General features: G+C 54.7%; 1 protein-coding gene across 2 annotated transcripts in view; it reads right to left on the minus strand.

Moving 5' to 3' along the window:
* Positions 1-6: 6 nt before the first annotated feature.
* Positions 7-18,989, minus strand: part of LOC102036314 (S-adenosyl-L-methionine-dependent tRNA 4-demethylwyosine synthase TYW1) — a 96,314-nt gene continuing 77,331 nt past the window's right edge. Inside the window, exons 16-17 of one of the 2 annotated variants that reach the window (XM_031060372.1) lie at positions 13,701-13,868; positions 7-370 (exon numbers count right to left, since the gene is read on the minus strand). In XM_031060372.1, coding sequence (XP_030916232.1) covers positions 149-370; positions 13,701-13,868 — 390 coding nt within the window. In that variant the 3' untranslated portion in view covers positions 7-148. The remainder of the gene's footprint in view (positions 371-13,700; positions 13,869-18,989) is intronic. The other variant, XM_031060373.1, reaches the window with a different exon arrangement.

Below are 18,989 nucleotides of genomic sequence, written 5' to 3' on the forward strand. Positions count from 1 at the left end.
CACTCAGGAAGCCCTAAAACCAGGAGGGAAGGGTTAAATCCAGGCTGGACCCCATTCCCAAACATCAGGATAATCCAGGTGGGTGGATCCAAGATGGTGTCAGCCCGAAATGGAGTCCTGGGGAGGCCAGGGTGAGGGAGCCCAGCCCTCAGCACCCCGAGGTGTCCCGTGCCTTGTTCTTCCTCTGGAATCTCACGTCCAGGGGGTCAAATCCCCGCTCCTTGGCCCCAAAGAGGGCCCAGGGAGGAGTCCTGGCCGTGTACTCGGCGGCTGTGAAGCTCCTGGCGCCGCCGCTGCGCTCGCGCTCCCTGACCAGCTCCTGGAAACGGCCGTAGTCAATCCAGGTCCTCCACTCGCCATCCACCTGGAACTGCAGCACAGGACAGTGAGAGAGCCAGGAGAGCCAGGGCACCAACCCCAGGCTGTGCTGGGATGAACTGGGATCCCCAGCTGGTGTTTTTCTAATCCTGCATCACAGGGAGGTGCAGTAAAGCCATCCAGAGGCTCCTGTAGGATACAGCTTCAGGAGGAAAACAGGAGGGACTCGGGTGCATAAACACCCAGAGCCAGCAGGGAACTGATTCTCCACCTCTGCTCTGCCCTTGTGAGACCTCCCTGCAGAGCTGCCTCCAGCTCTGGAATTCTCAGCCCTGAACAACCCAGAGCTGCTCCCAGCAGAGCCCTCTGCTCTGGAGCCAGGCTGGAGAGCTGGGGGTGCTCACCTGGAGAGGAGAAGGCTCCAGGGAGAGCTCAGAGCTCCTTACAGGGTCTGAAGGGCTCCAGGAGAGCTGCAGAGGGACTGGGGACAAGGGATGGAGGGACAGGACACAGGGAATGGCTCCCACTGCCAGAGGGCAGGGCTGGATGGGATATTGGGAATTAGGAATTGTTCCCTGTGAGGGTGGGCAGGCCCTGGCACAGGGTGCCCAGAGCAGCTGGGGCTGCCCCTGGATCCCTGGCAGTGCCCAAGGCCAGGCTGGACAGGGCTGGGAGCACCTGGGACAGTGGGAGGTGTCCCTGCCATGGCTTTGAGGTCCCTCCAGCCCACCCCAGGATGCTGTGATATCTCCTGTGAGGGCTGCACTGTTGGATGCTTTGCTGGATCCTTCAGATTACCAGATCCTGCCCCACTTTCCAGGAGGGAGGCTCCTAAAATGCCTCCCGAAGCCTTCCCAGCCTTCTGCCCTTGCCCTTGACGCTTCCATGGGACAGCCCTTGGTGTGGGGAGCTCTGCAGGACAGGTGTGGATGTGGGGCCACGCCCAGGAACCCCTCGAGGAGGGACCTTGCCAAGGTCACCCCAACCCCAGCGTGGGACTGCGGCTCCAGGGCAGCCCAGCCTGGGGCAACGGCCCAGGAGCAGCACCAGAGACACGTGCCAAGGGTTTGGGATGGGTTTGGGATGGGTTTGGGCAGGAGGGCTGTGGTTGGGAACGGGGGAGATGAAGAGGTTTAATGACACCAATCCTCTTTCCACGTGAAGAATGGCTCACTTTGACAAGCTGGAGCTGCATTTGTCTCCCAGACCTGCTCTGCCCATTTAGCCCCAGCTTTGGCTGAAGCCTCAATTAGGATTTATCTCAGCTAAGAGCTTATTATGCATTTCATCCAAAAAAAGAGGGAAACCAGACCGGCTCCTTGGTTATTGTGGATTTTTTTCCCCCCAAACTTGACGGCTGTGCATTTCAAATGGCACTTGACTTTGTGCCCAAGAGCTAAAAGCTTTTTTGGTTGGGAAAACTGCTGACACCCCTGAAATTCTGCACTCAGCCGTGGCTGCTGCTCCTCCACCCCTGCCCATGGAATGACAGCGTGTCCCTGCAGGGCTGGAGCCAGGAGGGGACACTGCACAATCACAGCACTGGGAACCAGCCCTGGCATCAGAAAAGGGGCCCAAGGCTCATTTCCCTTGTGCCAAGGTGGGGACATGTGTGAGGCCACCAGGAGAGCAATGAAGAGGAGACATTGTGTCACCTGTACAGGAAAAACCCTGATCCCAAGGAGGACTCGGGCTCTGCAGAGCTGAGCTCCTCCCAGGGCTGGGGAGGTGACAATGTCACACCTGACACCAAACTCTGCTCCCTCCAGGTTTGATCCATGAACACTCAGCAAATTCAAGGGCAAACCCCAAAGCAGAGGATCCAGCAAAGCCTTTGAGGCCCAAGGGGGATTGGCCTCAACTGCCAGAGGGTTGGATGGGACACTGGGAGGGAATTCTCCCTAGTGAGGGTGGGCAGGGGCTGGGATGGAATTCCCAGAGCAGCTGGGGCTGCCCCTGGATCCCTGGCAGTGCCCAAGGCCAGGCTGGACAGGGCTGGGAGCACCTGGGACAGTGGGAGGTGTCCCTGCCATGGCAGGGGTGGCACTGGATGGCTTTGAGGTCCCTTCCCACCCAACCCCCTCCAGGATTCTGTGACCCCATTCCCACCAAGCTTGGATCCATTCCAAAGCAGATCAATCAATAATCACAATTTCTAGTGCAGTGACAGCACAGCCATGAACCACAGCACCAGAGGGGCAAGGGGAGAAATGGCTCCTGCTGAGGAGGAAATCCCAAAACCAGAGTGGGGAAGAACAGCCCCAGCTGCCCAACTGAGATTTACAGCTTGGATTTAACAATGTTGGGATTGTTCCATGGGGAACAAAAGATTTAGGGCTCAAAGCAGTTTCACAGCATCCATACAACAGGTGAGCCAAGCCTAAACATCCCTGGGATCCCAGCCTAACATGGGCAGGTGTTTTAGGGAACTGTTCACTGCCTGTGGAGCCCTCAGGGTGATAAATACATTGACACAAGATAAGTGGCTGAGAGCCCTCCCCTGGTTCTTCCCTAAGCTCCAATCACAGAGTGCCACAGCTCCTTCAGCTGGCCCTGGGCTGGCTGCAAAGGGAAACTCTCCCTGAGGGCTCTGCCAGCACTGGGGTGACTCAGGAGCCTTCCCTGGAGCTCCTGGAACCCCTGAGCTCTGCTCCTCAGGGTCACAACACCTTCTGCTCCCCACAGATGTGGCACGGATGCACAGCCAGGAAAGCCCTGATGGAATCCTGCAGATCCTCCAGGACAAGGAGCACTGCTCCAGGCAGCCATTAATGATGGGACACAAGAGGCACAGGAATGAGGGGAAACGAAACCCCAGGCTGGGCCAGGCTGGAAGGGGCCCAGGGGGTCCCTGGTGGCACCTCCCTGCTCAGGCAGGGCCATCCCAGAGCACAGGGCACAGCACTGTGTGCACAGGGCTCTGCAGTATCCCCGCTGAGGGACACTCCAGCCCCTCCCTGGGCAGCCTGCTCAGGGCTGGGCACTGCCCAGGGCAGAAGTTGTGCCTCCTGGGCAGGGGCAGTGCTGGGCTCAGGCCCTGCCCGTGGCTCTGGTGCCACTGCTGGGCCTGGAGCAGAGCCTGGGCCCTGCTCTGCCCCTCCCTGCACACAGGGACACCCAGGCCTGAGGGCCCCTCTCAGCTGGGGCTCCTCTCCAGCCTGAGCAGCCCCAGCTCCCTCAGCCTTTCCTGGGCACAGAGATGCTCCAGGCCCTCCTCATCCTCACAGCCTGAGCTGGCCCCGCTCCAGGAGCTCCTGTCCCTGCTGTGCTGAGGATCCAGAGCTGGACACAGCACCCAGAGCTGTCCCCAGGGCTGGGATCCCTCCCTGACCTGCTGGGTCAGGACAATGAATTAATTAATTACCAATTCATTAACCCCAGGACACCACTGGCCCCCAGGGCTCTCTGCTGAGCCAGGGACAGCTCGGGGTCCCCCAGGCCCCTTCCTGGCAGAGCTGGAACGGGACAGCCCCAGGACAGGGCTGGGCTGGCTGGGGACAGGGCCCGTCCCTCACAGAGCCCCGGGCCAAACTGGGAGAGATCCATGGATCCAAACTGGGAGAGATCCATGGATCCAAACTGGGAGAGATCCATGGATCCAAACTGAGATACATCCATGGATCCAAACTGGGAGAGATCCATGGATCCAAACTGGGAGAGATCCATGGACCCAAACTGGGAGAGATCCATGGATCCAGACTGGGAGAGATCCATGGATCCATACATCCAAACTGAGATACATCCATGGATCCAAACTGGGATATATCCATGGATCCATATATCCAAACTGGGATAGCTCCATATATCCAGACTGGGATATATCCATGTATCCAAACTGGGACAGATCCATTTATCCCTACATGCAAACTGGGATAGCTCCATAAATCCAGACAGGGATATATCCATCCATGCCAGCTGGGATATATCCATCTATCCAATCAGAAACTGGGATTAAATGGAGAGCCAGGTTCCCTGGAAGCATCTGCAGAGCCTGGCTGAGCTCTCCCTTTGCTCCTGGACTGCCAGGGTGGCCCTGACCAGGACAATTCCATCACTTCTCTTTGGCAGTGGATTCACAGCTGCTCTCACTGCAGCAGGAGCAGCTCCTGAAATCCATCAACATTCCTGAAGGAGAAGAGCCACGCTCCAGATTGCTTTTCTTATCAACATATTTGCAGAGGCAGTTTCGGGGGGTGGAACATGTGCACAGATTAAGGACAATCCAGGAGCACTACATTCCCCCAGACAGGAGCACTGCTGAGAAATAATCCCAGGTGTATCTGACAGGATAAAATATGGGAGAGAGGCTGGGATGTGACACAGGGAATGCTGAGCAACGGAAGGCAGCTACAACCAATTAGTTTGTCCTACCAAGGGTAATGTTGAATTTCCCTCAGAGCCAACCACGCTGGCACGAGGAGGCTCCTCCTGAGCCACTCACCCCAGCCCTGCACCACAAACATCCAGAGGGGTTCCAGGGAAGGAGTGAACAGCACAGGAGAGAGTGCAGCAGAGCAGGAGGAAAGGGAAGGGAAAGGGAAGGGAAAGGGAAGGGAAAGGGAAGGGAAAGGGAAGGGAAAGGGAAGGGAAGGGGAGGAAAGGAAAGGAAAGGAAAGGAAAGGAAAGGAAAGGAAAGGAAAGGAAAGGAAAGGAAAGGAAAGGAAAGGAAAGGAAAGGAAAGGAAAGGAAAGGAAAGGAAAGGAAAGGCTGTGGTGGCTCCTGCAGGGCTGGAAGCACAGGGTCCCTCCTGCATGGAGAATTCCCCTCCTTGGAGCTCCTGGGGAGCACAGGGGGAGTGGGGGAGAGCCCAGAGCTCTGGGGCTGTCTCAGCTCCTCTGTGGTGAGAATCCTACAAACAGCGGGGCTGGAAGACTCCTCCAGGATCACTGAGTCCAACCATCCCCAAAGCACTGCCAAGGCCACCACTAACCCATGTCCTCAAGTGCCACATGCACAGGGCTGTTAAACCCCTCCAGGCACAGAGACACTGACACTGCCCTGGGCAGCTGTGCCAGGGCTGGACAACCCTTTCAGTGGGAAATTTCCCCAAAATCCACCCTGATCCTCCCCTGGCCCAGCCTGAGGCCGTTCCCTCTTGTCCTGTTGAGGATTCAAGGCTACAAAGTCCTCAAATCCAACAAATGGATTTTCCCTGGGGGATGCACAGGATTTAATGGTTAAATCCAGCAATTTTCACAGAGTTTTGAAGGCCATACACCAAAAATAACAATCAGCAGCCAGCAGGGGAACCAGCCCCACAAAAAAACCCCAAACAAACAAAAACCCCAAGCCAGAAGAAACAAAACCTGCCCCTTCCAAACCAAACAAAAATAACCATAGAAAAAACCCCACAAAGCTCCCCCAAAGACAAACCCTCAAAATCATAATAACCAAAAAAAGAAACCAAACAAAAAAAAAACCAAAAAAAAAAAACAAAAAAAAAAACAAACCAAAAAACCACAAAGAAAACAACACAATTTCCCCCAAAAATCCAAACACCCTAAAACAGGAAAAAAAAATCCCAAACCCAAATGAAATACCAGAAAAGAACTCCAAATCCCACCCCAAAAAATAAACCTGAAAAAAACAAAACCAAGCAAAAAAAAACCAAATCAAACCAAAGCCAACCAAACCCCAAACCAACCCAAGCTCACCAAAACTAACAAAAAAAAAACCCCAAAGCTGAGTAAGACTCCTCCCAAAGTAAACCAAAAAAAAAGAACCCCCACAAGAAATCCCAAACCAAACCCAAATGCCACACAAAAAACAACCAACCAAAACCCAACCAAACAAAACCCCAAAGCCACCAATGCAACCCTTGGTGCACACAGCCTGGGACCCACACCCCCCTCTGGGGGACTGTCAGAGGGACAGACAGACACCCTGAGCTGTGCTCAGGGCTCTGCCAGCTGCTGGAACTGCCATCCCACAGCAGCACGGGAGGGGCAGATCCACCCTGCCCTGTGCCTGCCTCACCTGAGCTCAGCTTCCCACCCCAAACAGCAACATCCTTCATTCCCAACCCCAAACAGCAACATCCCTCCTTCCCACCCCAAACAGCAACATCCTTCATTCCCAACCCCAAACAGCAACATCCCTCCTTCCCAACCCCAAACAGCAACATCCTTCATTCCCAACCCCAAACAGCAACATCCCTCCTTCCCACCCCAAACAGCAACATCCTTCATTCCCAACCCCAAAAGGACAACATCCCTCCTTTCCAACCCCAAAACAGCAACATCCTTCATTCCCAACCCCAAACAGCAACATCCCTCCTTCCCGAGGCTCTCCAGCCTGGGACCATGGAGCACCCCAGGCTGGAAGGAGCTGGTTGGGCTGGAGCAGGAGCTGTGGGAGTTTGTCACCATCATATTTTCTGAAAAATCTTCTTTCCCAGGAGTCTTCTCCTGGGAAGCTGAGAAGCCTCAGAGAAAAAGGAAAACAATATTATGTCATTTGCTTCTCCTGTGTTTTGCTGCCTTGGAATGTGGTTGGAGACAAATCAAACAACAGGTGGTTGTTTGATTGGTTCCATGTGAATTGTTTTTACTTAATGACCAATCACCATCCAGCTGTGTTGGGACTCTGGCGAGAGTCACGAGTTTTTCATTAGTATCCTTTCTCTATTCTTTAGTATCATTTTAGTATAGTATTCTTTAATATAATATATATCATAAAATAATAAATTAGCCTTCTAAGAACCTGGAGTCAGATTCATCATTTCCTCCCTCTTCTGGGGAACCCAAAAATACCACAGGGGCTGGAGCAGGATCTGGGGGGCTGGAAGGAGCTGGGGGGCTGGAGCAGGGGGGGCTGGAGCAGGAGCTGTCAGAGCAGAGGTGACCCCGTGCCCAGGTGGGACCCAGGACTGAGATCCCCCCCAGGTGTGGCTGCCAGCCCTGAGCCCTGTGCCCAGCAGTGGCCACTTCCCTGGGCACGGCATCAAAAAGGGAAAATGATCTGGGTGGCTCCATCCTGAGCCCATCCCTGGGATAAAGCAGCAGCTTTGCACCTTCCCACAGGCTGCCATCAAACACAGCACACTTCACCACCTGCCAGCACCAGCTCTCCAAGACAAACAAATAATTTCCAGGATTATGACCCCCTTTCTCACCTCATTAAGGCTCACAATTATTTAAGGCTCCCTTTGTTTGACAGGGGAAGTGACTGAACTGGAGTCACTCAGCAAAACAAGAAATATTGTGTGAAATTACACTGAACAGGGTCACAGTGCTTGGCAAAAACTGCAAACTCCTCCTTTTGAATGATAATCCCAACCTCAGGCTTTATGAAGGAACCGAGCTGGTTTTGAAGTTGCAGGTGAGGTAAGAGATGGTAATAATGGCCTTAAGAGGAAGGAGGGCAGGGTTAGATGGGATATTGGGAATTAGGAAATGTTCCCTGTGAGGGTGGGCAGGCCCTGGCACAGGGTGCCCAGAGCAGCTGGGGCTGCCCCTGGATCCCTGGCAGTGCCCAAGGCCAGGCTGGATGGGGTTTGGAGCACCTGGGACAGTGGGAGGTGTCCCTGCCATGGCAGGGGTGGCACTGGATGGGGGTTAGATCCCTTCCCACCCAAAGCATTCCCTGACTGATCCCACAAGCAGTGGGATGCCAGGCACACAGAGCTGAGCCTCTCCACATCCCAGTCCATGGGGCTGAAGGAAAACCAGCACAGGGACACAGCCCTGGGAACAGCCAAGCCTTGAATCCCTCAGCAGCTCTGCAGACAGGATCTGGGAGCAGCCACCAGCACCACAATTCCCATCGGGTTTAGCTGGGAACCACGAGCAGCCCTGCAGTTCCACCCTCAGTGACTCCAGCCTGTGCTCAGGAGCCAGCAGAGGTGTCAGGGCACAGGGAACTCCTCCAGAGGCAGCACATGGAATGCCTGGAGATGGAATTCACTGTTCTGGATCCCCAAAGAGTGGGACGACCTGAACTGCCCTGAGCTGAGCCCAGCAGAGCCACAGCCCATGGAATCCTGTGCTGATCCCCCTGACCCCAGGGAGCTGTTCCAAGGCAAAGTTCCTTATGGCAGATTTGGGGTTCTTAATCCCTGCCCAGCTGCCAAGGGAGCCAGGGCTCCACCAGGCAGCTCCCACTCCCAGGGATGGAAGCTGGGTAACTTCAGCACAACGGAGAGCTGCTTATCACCACTGACACAGCCAGGCCAGCAGAGCCACCTGCCTGCTGCCAGGGGCCAGGGAAAGGGAGAGAACCTTCGGGAATTCCACCATTCCCTGCTCACAGCTGCTCTAAGGAGAAAACCTTTGGGAATTCCACCATTCCCTGCTCACAGCTGCTCTAAGGAGGCTGCTTGGATGCTGACACACCTTGTCCACATCTGGGCTTCACGCCATCCCCTGCTCTGCAGCAGATCCCAGGATGTTCCATCTCTCTGTGAGCCTCTCCCCCCGGTTTGGTTTTCCCCTGGTGCTGTCCCAGGATCACAAGGACAGCTCCCACTCTCCCAAGGACAGAGGCAGGAAGGAACTGAACATGATGGACTCTGTGTCCCTGATGCAGCCCTTGTCAGGGGATGTGCAGCTGGGAGTGAAGTGCTTCCTCTTCCTCCCTAAATATAGCAGGGATGCTCAGTGTGGGATGCTCAGCATGGAACACTCCAGGGCCTGTCCCTGAGCTGTGCCCACACTGGGAGGGAAAGGCCAAGTCCCTCCTGGCTGGGGATTTTGTGGCTGAAGGGCAGGGATGGGCACCTCTGGCCAGGCTGCTCCCTGTCCCCAGCACCTGCCCTGGAGGTGCTGTGACATCCCCAGCATCACAGCCACACAGAATCCTGGGCTGGTTTGGCTTGGAAGGACCTTAAATCCCACCCAGTGCCACCCCTGCATGGCAGGGACACCTCCCACTGTCCCAGGCTGCTCCAGCCCTGTCCAGCCTGGCCTTGGGCACTGCCAGGGATCCAGGGGCAGCCCCAGCTGCTCTGGGCACCCTGTGCCAGGGCCTGCCCACCCTCACAAGGGCGTTTGGGTATGGGAAATGAACTTATGAAGGGATGTCCCCAGCAGCCTGTCCCTCTGTGGATGCCAAGGTGCCCCTGCCATGCTGGAGAACACAAGGCCACCCCAGACCACATCCAACAGCACGGGAGGGCTGGAGGCCACAGCTGCACCTGCAGCCCCAGGGAGTGCCTGCATCCAGGGAGGGACACTCTGCTTGGGCAGCCCTGGCTGTGGGCTGCAGGGAGGTGGCTGCTGGTCCCTTCTCTCCGGAACAAGTGACAGGACAAGAAGAAACAGTCACAAATTGTGCCAGGGCAGGTTCAGGTTGGAGATCAGGGAAAATGTCCTCCCTGAAAGGGTGGTCAGGGCCTGGCACAGCTGCCCAGGGCAAGGGTGGAGTCCCCATGCCTGGAAGTGTCCCGGGGTGTGTGGATGTGGCACGTGGGGACACTGCTGTGTGCCAATTGGACTTAATAACTTTGGAGAGCTTTCCCAACCACTCCCAGGCCTATCAGATTAATAAAGCAGAAAGGGCTGATGGCAGCAGGGTGCTGAGGCCACCCTGCTCATGTCACCCTGTGGGCTGAGAGCTCCAGACAGAGCAGGCACTGGAACTGCAGGAGCCTTCCCTGAGCTGTGCATCCCCCAGCGAGCTGGGAATCAGCCCTGGGGTCCCAGGGGTGCTCAGACAGGAACCCTCCTGTCCTGCCCCAGAGCTCTGGGATCCCAGTGCCTCAGCCTGCCTGAGGGCAGCAGCAGCACACAGCACTGACTGAACTGGCCAGAAACTGCTGCTGTAAAGCCCCAGGGAGCTGGGAAACAACCACCTGCTCCAGGGGGGAAAGGGTTAATGAACAAAATGGGCTGGAAGTGCTTTGGGACAAGGACACACATGGAAAGCAAATCCAGCACTGTAGGGCACAGGGATTTAGTCCAGAAATGACCAAGATACTGAATTTCCTTCAGAGAAATCCTCCCTGCGAGGCAGCTGCAGCACCTTCCCCATCTCAGGAGCTCTTCTGGTCCTCCTGAGGGGGCACTGACTGTCCCAGCCAGGAACAGCAGCAGCCTCAGGCCTCCCTCTGGAAAAGGTCCCTGGAATTAACTGTTCCATTAGAAAGTTGCTGCTGTGTTGATATCTCAGCCCATTAGTTCAAAGTGATGCCATAAATCCCATTTTTGTGAGCATGGTTTATGGGATTTACTCAAAAGCAAAGAGAATTACTCAAGAATTCAGCACTGTTGCTACAGAATCAAAGAGGATGGAGCCCAAACACCAGGCAGCTCCCAAAGGGAGATGGGATCAGGGCAAGGCTGGGAGGAGGATGCAGGAAGGGCAGGGAAGGGGAGCTCCCAACAGGACCCATCCATCCTGGCAGTGCCCAAGGCCAGGCTGGATGGGGCTGGGAGCAGCCTGGGACACTGGGAGGTGTCCCTGCCATGCAGAGGTGGGACTGGGTGGGCTTTAGGGTCCCTCCCCACTCAGACCAGTCTGGGATCTGAGGAGCTGACACCCAGTGCCCCAAAGCCATGGAAATCCCAGTAACAGGGATCCTCGGGGCATGGGGAGCAGGGCACAGGGGCTGTTCTCTGGGGTCACCTTTAGGGCTCTGGGGAGGGTAGGTGAAATCCAACACCTTGCTCTGAGGATTCAGTTTTTAGGACTTTTGAGCTCCCCTGGGATCCAAAGCTGTCTGAGGTTCAAGTGGGACCCATCGTCCCCTGAGGGCTCCCAGAGGGCAGAACCCAGTGCTGGCCAGCAGGGAGAAGGGATGTGCGTGTGGGAAGGGACCTGGAGGCTGAACAGGAGAGTTTTAGGACCCTGAAGGCCCCCAGGAGCCCCAGTTCCCATCTGGGAGCCACCCTGTGACCTCCAGAGAGAGAAAACAACACCAGACACAAACCCTGCAATTTGCTTTCCTTAAAATCCCTTTTCTCCCTAAACCCCTGCCCTCAAGAGAGAGCCTTCACTCCTGAACTGTCACTCATCACAAGCAGGTGCCAATCAATGATCCCATCCATGCCAGGCAGCAGCTGCAGGATGGATTATTCCTGACATTCCCAGACTCCTTCCTACAGGCTGGCATTCAATGGCAGCATTAAACTCACCAGGAGCATTGTTTGGACACCTCCAAACTCAGACCCAGGAAAACACAGTGAAATAAATCACATTTCTTCATGATTTTTATCACACTCTTCCTGCAACTCCTTAATTTTTTAAAGCCCCCTTTGATTTTTGCAATTAGTCACTCCAGTTTGATCAATCCCAGAGCACAGGTTTTCCTGCAAATAATAGGCACTGACAGATTATATTCTCCACTAGAGCCTGAAACTCAAAAATTAAACCCTAATGGAAATAAATTTATTTTTTATTAGCTATTTTAGCACCGAGGACAGATTGTTTCCCACAGACACCCTCTGCTAATGGCTGTGGAAGTAGAAGCAGCTGTTGAATTCCTCCTGGACAGGTACCAATTTATTCTCTTTGCTAATGGTGTTACTTAAATTCTGCCTCAAGAAGGTTTCTGCAATCTGTTTGTTTGCTTTCCTGGACCTCACAATGCAAAAGGAGATTTTGCTTTCTCGGGAACAGTTGCCAGTGGCAACAGCCAGGAGTGAGACTGTAAATAAAGCCAATTTAAGGTGAGATCAAACACAACCACTGCCAGGTGTCCTGGTTTTCTCTGCTCCTTCCCAGCTGCTCCCTTTGCAGATTCCAAAGTAGGTTTAGATTGGATATTCAGGAGAAATTCCTCCCTGTGAGGGTGGGCAGGCCCTGGCCCAGGGTGCCCAGAGCAGCTGGGGCTGCCCCTGGATCCCTGGCAGTGCCCAAGGCCAGGCTGGATGGGGTTTGGAGCACCCTGGGATCATGGAAGGTGTCTCTGCCCTGGATTGGGATGGGCTTTAAGGTCCTTCCAACCCAAAGCATTCCAGGAATCTACAATTCCATCAGGTGCCCAGCTGGCACATTATTATCTTCTTCTGCTGTCCTTCTATTCATCTTTTCTGAAGCTCAGAAAGCAAATATGTACTCATTATTTTTTACTTCCTGCATCCTTTAAATTTTTTTTTTGCATTTCACTTGTATTTAATTTCATTTCCTTTCCAGTACTTGAAGGGGAGAGGGTGACAAACCTTTCCAGCAGCACCTATTGCAAGGGCTGATGGATTTAAACAGCAGCAGGGCTGATTTCCATTGGACATAAGAGAATATTGTTTACCATGAGGGGGGTGAGGCCGTGGCAGAGGCTGCCCAGAGAAGCTGTCATGGCAATGCAGACCCTGAGGGGCTGGAGCGTGTCCAGGGAAGGGAACAGAGCTGGGGAGGGGCTGGAGCTCCAGGAGCAGCTGAGGGAGCCGGGAAGGGGCTCAGCCTGGAGCAAAGGAGGCTCAGGGGGCCCTTGTGGCTCTGCACAGCTCCTGCCAGGAGGGGACAGCCGGGGGGGTCGGGCTGTGCTCCAGGGAACAGGGACAGGAGCAGAGGGAACGGCCTCAGGCTGGGCCTGGGGAGGCTCAGGTTGGATTTTGGGGAAATTCCTTCCTGGAAATTGTTGTCCAGCCCTGACACAGCTGCCCAGGGCAGGGGTGCAGTCCCCACCCTGGAGGGGTTTAACAGCCCTGTGGAGGTGGCACCTGGGGACATGGGGCAGTGGTGGCCTGGGCAATGCTGGGGGAGTGGTTGGGCTTTTCCAACGCAAATGATTCTGTGGTTCTCTGATTCAAATGTGGTGATTCTGCCTCTGGAGAGTGGCTCAGAGCAACAGGAAAATAACAGAGCATCCCTTGGGTCTGAGTGGCATCCAGGGGTGTGAAGGGCTGGAATCCTGGGGCACACCATGGATTCTCCTGGCCAGTGACTAGAAGGGCTTGGGAAGCTTTGGAATGAATGGGCTGTGGCAGCAGCTCTCTGGCCACAGAGGGAAACACAACTTTCCCAGGCATTTTGCTGGGAAAAGTCTGTGAGGTGATCAGAGAAAAGAATGAGAAACAATTCTTATCTTCACTTGCTGCCCCTGTTGTTGTGAACATGTGGAATGTGTTATGGAGATTTACTAAAGGGTGGCTTCTTAATTAGCCAGTGGTGATGGGTTTTGTTTGAAGTCAAAGTCCAGCTGTATTGTAACTGCCTATAAAGCAATGGGTTTCTTAATAATAGTATAATAAATAGATTGATCAGCCTTCTGTGAATCATGGGGTCCATGCTAATTATTACCCAGCTGGGGGCCTGTGACAATGGGAGGAGTCCCCAGCCCTGGAGGGGTTTAACACAGGTGTGCACGTGGCACCTGGGGACATGGGGCACCGCTGGGCTGGACACAAAGACCCCAGAGGGCCTTTCCAGCCTAAACACCAGTGGATAACTCTGGAGAAGAAGGCTGTTAGCAGCAGAGCAGCAGCTGTGCCCCCAGGCAGGCTCACCTTGCAGTGGGCCAGCAGCAGGCAGTTGGAGTGCTCGTGCTCGCAGGCGATGCCGTAGTCCGGGAGCAGCCGCGCCAGCTCCTGCACGAAGCTCAGCACCTCCCCGTGCCAGGGCACGTTGGCCATGGTCAGGCTGCTGGCAGAGCTCTCCCCACAGTACGTCACACCCTGGGGACACAGGGAAACAGGACAGTCAGCTCAGCCCTCCCCAGCCCTGGCAGCGCCAGCCACAGCAAACCCTGCAGCGGCCGGCTCTGCACCCCGTGCCATGGCAGGGTCACAGACTGCAGATGGCATCAAAACGGGTCCCTCCTGCAGGGACACATCCCCAAAGCACCGTGCCAGGTGTCCCCCCAGCAGTGACACACCCCCAAAGCACCGTGCCAGGTGTCCCCAGCAGTGACACACAGGCTGGGCTGATCCTGGAGTGCTGCTTTAACAGGAAAAGGCAGGATGCTCCCGAGTGACCAAGGGACCTTGGAGAAGGTCACTGGGGCTGGAAAGGTGACAAGTCTGGAAGAGCTTCATGGGCAACCAATGCCATGTCAGTGGGACACTCCCAGAGATGCTGTCCATGTGCCACAGAGCTCTGGGCCTCTTCCTTCCCAGCCCAGGCTGTGAATTCTGCCCTGGCCCACCTGTACCCAAAGCCAGCAGGTCCCTGGGTGGGCTGTACCCATCCTGGGCACTGGGAGCATCCCTGGCACAGCAGACACTGACACAAAGTTCAGTCCCTCCACTGGAGCTTTGGGAAGCAGTTTCTGGGTCATGTTCTGCAGGCACCCCCAGAACTGCCCCTGAGAGGTGACATTGTTCCAGGACACCTGCCCTGCAGATCCCAGGGTGTCAGAGAAACGGGGCTCCTGCTCCAGCTCCCTGCTCAACCCCCCAGCCAGGCATGGATGGGGAGCCCAGAGCAGGACTCGTGTCCCTCTGTCCCCACACAGAGCCAGGACACCAGCACTGCTGCTCTGGGGGACTGCTCAGGGAGTGGAACACCTCCAGCTCTCCCCCACCCCATCCACCACCTTCAGCCTCTGAATCCAGAATTCCTGAGGCTGGAAAAGCCTTCCAGGATCCCCGAGTCCAGCCTGTGACCAGTCCCCACTGTGTCACCCAGCCCAGAGCACCGAGTGCCACGTCCAGGCCTTCCTCATCCAGCCTCACCATTCAGGGACCAGCTTCTCCTAACTTGGAGATGTGCTCACCTGAACCTCCTAAATTACTGATTTAGTCTCAGCCATGACCTCAAATTTGCTTTTCCTTTTTTCTCTCCCTTTTCATTTTTCTTCCCTTCTTTCTCTTTTTTCTTTCACTTTTCCTTCCTTCCTTCCTTCCTTCCTTCCTTCCTTCCTTCCTTCCTTCCTTCCTTCCTTCCTTCCTTCCTTCCTTCCTTCCTTCCTTCCTTCCCTTCCCTTCCCTTCCCTTCCTTCCTTCCTTCCTTCCTTCCTTCCTTCCTTCCTTCCTTCCTTCCTTCCTTCCTTCCCTTCCCTTCCCTTCCCTTCCCTTCCCTTCCCTTCCCCAGTGCATGACACAAACCCCTGGGACAGCACAGAACACCAACTGTTCCTTGCCCTGTAATTTGCCCCCCTTGCAGCACAAGCAGCTCAGTGGGTGGTGAGCACTCAGTGTCACCCACCTGGGGTGCAGACCCTGCTCAGCTTTAGGGTGTCCTTTAATGTCTGCTTGAAAATATTTCACAGCCAGGATCATAATCGCCATCAATTCCTCCCAATCAAATAATTCACTGCCAATTTCCCAGCAATTCATCTGCCATCCCTGAGAGATCACACACCAGATCCCAGGGCTGGTCACAACCCTGCTGCCCAAAGGGCAAAGAGAACAAAGGGCTTTTCCTCCAGACACCACCCAGCCCCTCTGCCCCCCTCTCTGGGTTGTTCCAGCCCCTCTGCTCTTGGGCTGAGCTCTTTTATTCCAGGTACAAAATCCCATCAAGCACCAGCCTTTACAACACAGTTTTATGGATGTTGTGTCTGGCCTGCTGGTGGTTTTCCCCCGGGAAGAACACTTTGACCTCTCCAAATGGAATTTGCATCCAGGTTCATGTGTGGCATGGCCATGGCACCTGCTCCAGCTGCCACCACGCTCCCAATTCCTGACTCACCTGCATTTCCCTGCACAGGGAATGTGCAGACACAGCTTTGCCAACACTTTCTACCAGAGCACAGTGCACACACAGGGCTGCAGGAGCAACAGCCCAGTGCTAATTGGGAACTGTACAAGTTTTGGAAGCAATTGCTTTCTCACCCATAAATTTATGAGGGACTCCCCCCATTAATCTGCCCAGGCACCATAACTCAGAGCCAGCCTGGAGGAAGACCGACAGGCCACAAGCCAGGGAGTGCTCACCAGGGATGTACATTCAGGATTTTTCAGCCCAGTTCTGTAAGTCTGAACCCAGAGTTTAAACATGTTTGTTCTCTATTAGTCAGTGTTATATCAGAGCAGCCAGCCACGCAAATCAGGGGTTTGGATCCCCAAAGTTCAGCTGGAGACACACAGCAATATTCTCCCAACACTCATTATCCAGATTATGATTCGAGTAGCATGAAAAATGTATGAGTATAGAGGGGGAAAATTCTTCAGAAGCTCCACCGTGATTCATGCTCTCAGAAAACTACAAAGGTATCGTTTACAAGCTAAGAAAGCACAGAGGCAAAAGGAATAAGTGAGTGCTTGGCTGGCTGATTAATTCCCAGCACAAATCAATGGGAATCAGCTTCCAGCACACCGAAGGAAAGCAGCTTTCAACTTCCCCAAGTTCTTCAAACTGGAGTTAATTAACAGCTGATAGCACTTAAAACCCATGCGGAGCTGATGAGGGCGGTCACGTTCTGCTCTGCACTAATACATGAAGACAGTTATTAAGACATCAAGAATTAAAAAGGAAAGGATCCCATTGTTCACCCAGAGCTCTCTCCCCAACCTCCCTGCGGCAGGAACAGCAACGATTCTGCCTCTTAATTACCTGCTTAATGAGGGTGCTTTGAGCAGCCTAATCCATAGAGCTCTGGCCAAGTACCTTGAAATGCAGAAGCCTTTGAAAAGCATCCCTGGTTCTGCCAGGATGAATCCAGAGCAACTGTGCAGGGCACGCTATGGAGTTCACAGAATCATGGAATAGCTTGGGTTGGAAAGGACCTTAAATGCCATCTGATCCCCCCCCTGCCATGGCAGGGACACCTCCCACTGTCCCAGGTGCTCCCAGCCCTGTCCAGCCTGGCCTTGGGCACTGCCAGGGACCCAGGGGCAGCCCCAGCTGCTCTGGGCACCCTGTGCCAGGGCCTGCCCACCCTCACAGGGAACAATTCCTAATTCCCAATATCCCATCCACCCCTGCCCTCTGGCAGTGGGAGCCATTCCCTGTGTCCTGTCCCTCCATCCCCTGTCCAAAGTCTCTCTCCATGTTTCCTGCAGGCTCCCTTCAGGCCCTGCAAGGTCACAATTCAGTCACCCCAAAGCTTCTCCTGTCCAGGTGAGCATTCCCAGCCTTTCCTCCCAGCAGAGCTGCTCCATCCCTCTGCTCATCCTGGAGCCTCCTCTGGGCTCCTCCAGCAGCTCCAGCTCCTGCCTGTGCTGGCCCAGGGCTGATTTTCAGCTGCAATGGAGCTGAGTGAGCACAAGGATTGCCCAGAGCCCGTGCCAGGGTGGCTGCTGGAGCTGTGGGAAGCAAGGGAAGCACATTCCAGCCCCGAGGACCTGGCTGCTGCCCCGGGGTGCAGCCAGCCAGCAATGCCTTCAATCCCCAGGGCTCTGAAGGAAACAACTGCAGCTGACAGTGCTTTGTTTCTCCACTCACACTCCAGACTTCCCAATTTAATTACCGAACAAAACAATTCTCTTCACTCCGGGCCCACAAATTATAAATTTAATTGAGGCTCGTGCAAATGAACAGAGAACAAAGTGTAGGCCAAGCTGCTGAGTGACAGAGACACTGTTTAAAATCTGGGCCAGCCATGACCCCAGACAAATATAAAAAGCCTCAATGCCTTGTTGATTGCCATCTCTGCAATGAAAACACCCCTGAGCTGAGCAGCAGCACTCCCCAAATCACAGCCACAAGGCCTCACACACGTCTGCTCCTGCTGCAGTGGGTTCAGCCAGGATTCAACTCCTTGGCTGCTTTTAATCATCACTTTCAAGCTGATTTAATAAAGGCCATCAGTTCTTTGTGCCACCTCAGCCTGCAGGGAGGACTGGAGATGGTTGGTTGTGCAGCACAGCCCCAGAATCTCCCAGCAGCTCTTCAGACCCCCACACCCATGGCAGAGGGTGCTGCACTGCCTGGAAATGGGCAGGGATTCCCTGGAAGTGGAAGCAACTCCTCCTGGGAAAGCTGAACTCAAACACAGGACCCAGCCTTTCATCCCAGCTCTCCACATGAGCCCTGTGAGGACTGAGAGAGGAACAGCCACTGCTGAATCACCCCCTCTGCTCCAGGGTCACAACCATGGAATTATCCTGGGTGGAAAAGTCCTCCAGGACCACCAGGTCCAACCTGGGACCAATCAGCTGGAGAAGGGGAGGCTCAGGGGGCCCTTGTGGCTCTGCACAGCTCCTGCCAGGAGGGGACAGCCGGGGGGGTCGGGCTGTGCTCCAGGGAACAGGGACAGGAGGAGAGGGAACGGCCTCAGGCTGGGCCAGGGGAGGCTTGGGGGGGCATCAGCAGGGATTTCCCCATGGAAAGGGGGCTCAGGCACTGGAACTGCCCAGGGAGGTTTGGAGTGCCCATCCCTGGAGGGATTTAACACCTGGGGACAGCGGCAGTGCTGGGAGCAGTTGGATTCAGTCCTGCAGGTCCACCCCAACCCAAATCATTCTGTGATCTCTAACAGCAAGTGGCCAATGTTGGTCTTTTTTCAGGTGTGGAAATCATACACTGTTTGGCTTTATTCACAGCAGGCACCAGAAGGGGAGATTCAGCTTCACCTCCTCATCTAAATTCCAGCTGGGATGGCAGCAGGACCCTGAATGGGTGTTGGACAGGTGGGGGCAATCGCTTCTTGCTGCATGCAATTAAAAACTCATTAAGGCACAGCTCATTTTCCTCATTATTTTAAGCAATTAAATAATCATTACTGTTTAACTTGACAAGAGTGAGCAGATTGGGACAGACACCTCCCCCTGGCCCTTCCCTGCACACATTTACTTGGTCACTTCAATTGTGCAGCCAAGCCTCAGGCAGCAGAGCAAGAGCTGCAGTCCCAGGCCAGCAGCCTGAGCTGGGCTGGACACCGAGATTATCCAACTACATGAACAAAATCAGCA

This window comes from Geospiza fortis, unplaced genomic scaffold (assembly GCF_000277835.1).
Source record: "Geospiza fortis unplaced genomic scaffold, GeoFor_1.0 scaffold59, whole genome shotgun sequence".
Lineage (NCBI taxonomy): Eukaryota > Metazoa > Chordata > Aves > Passeriformes > Thraupidae > Geospiza > Geospiza fortis.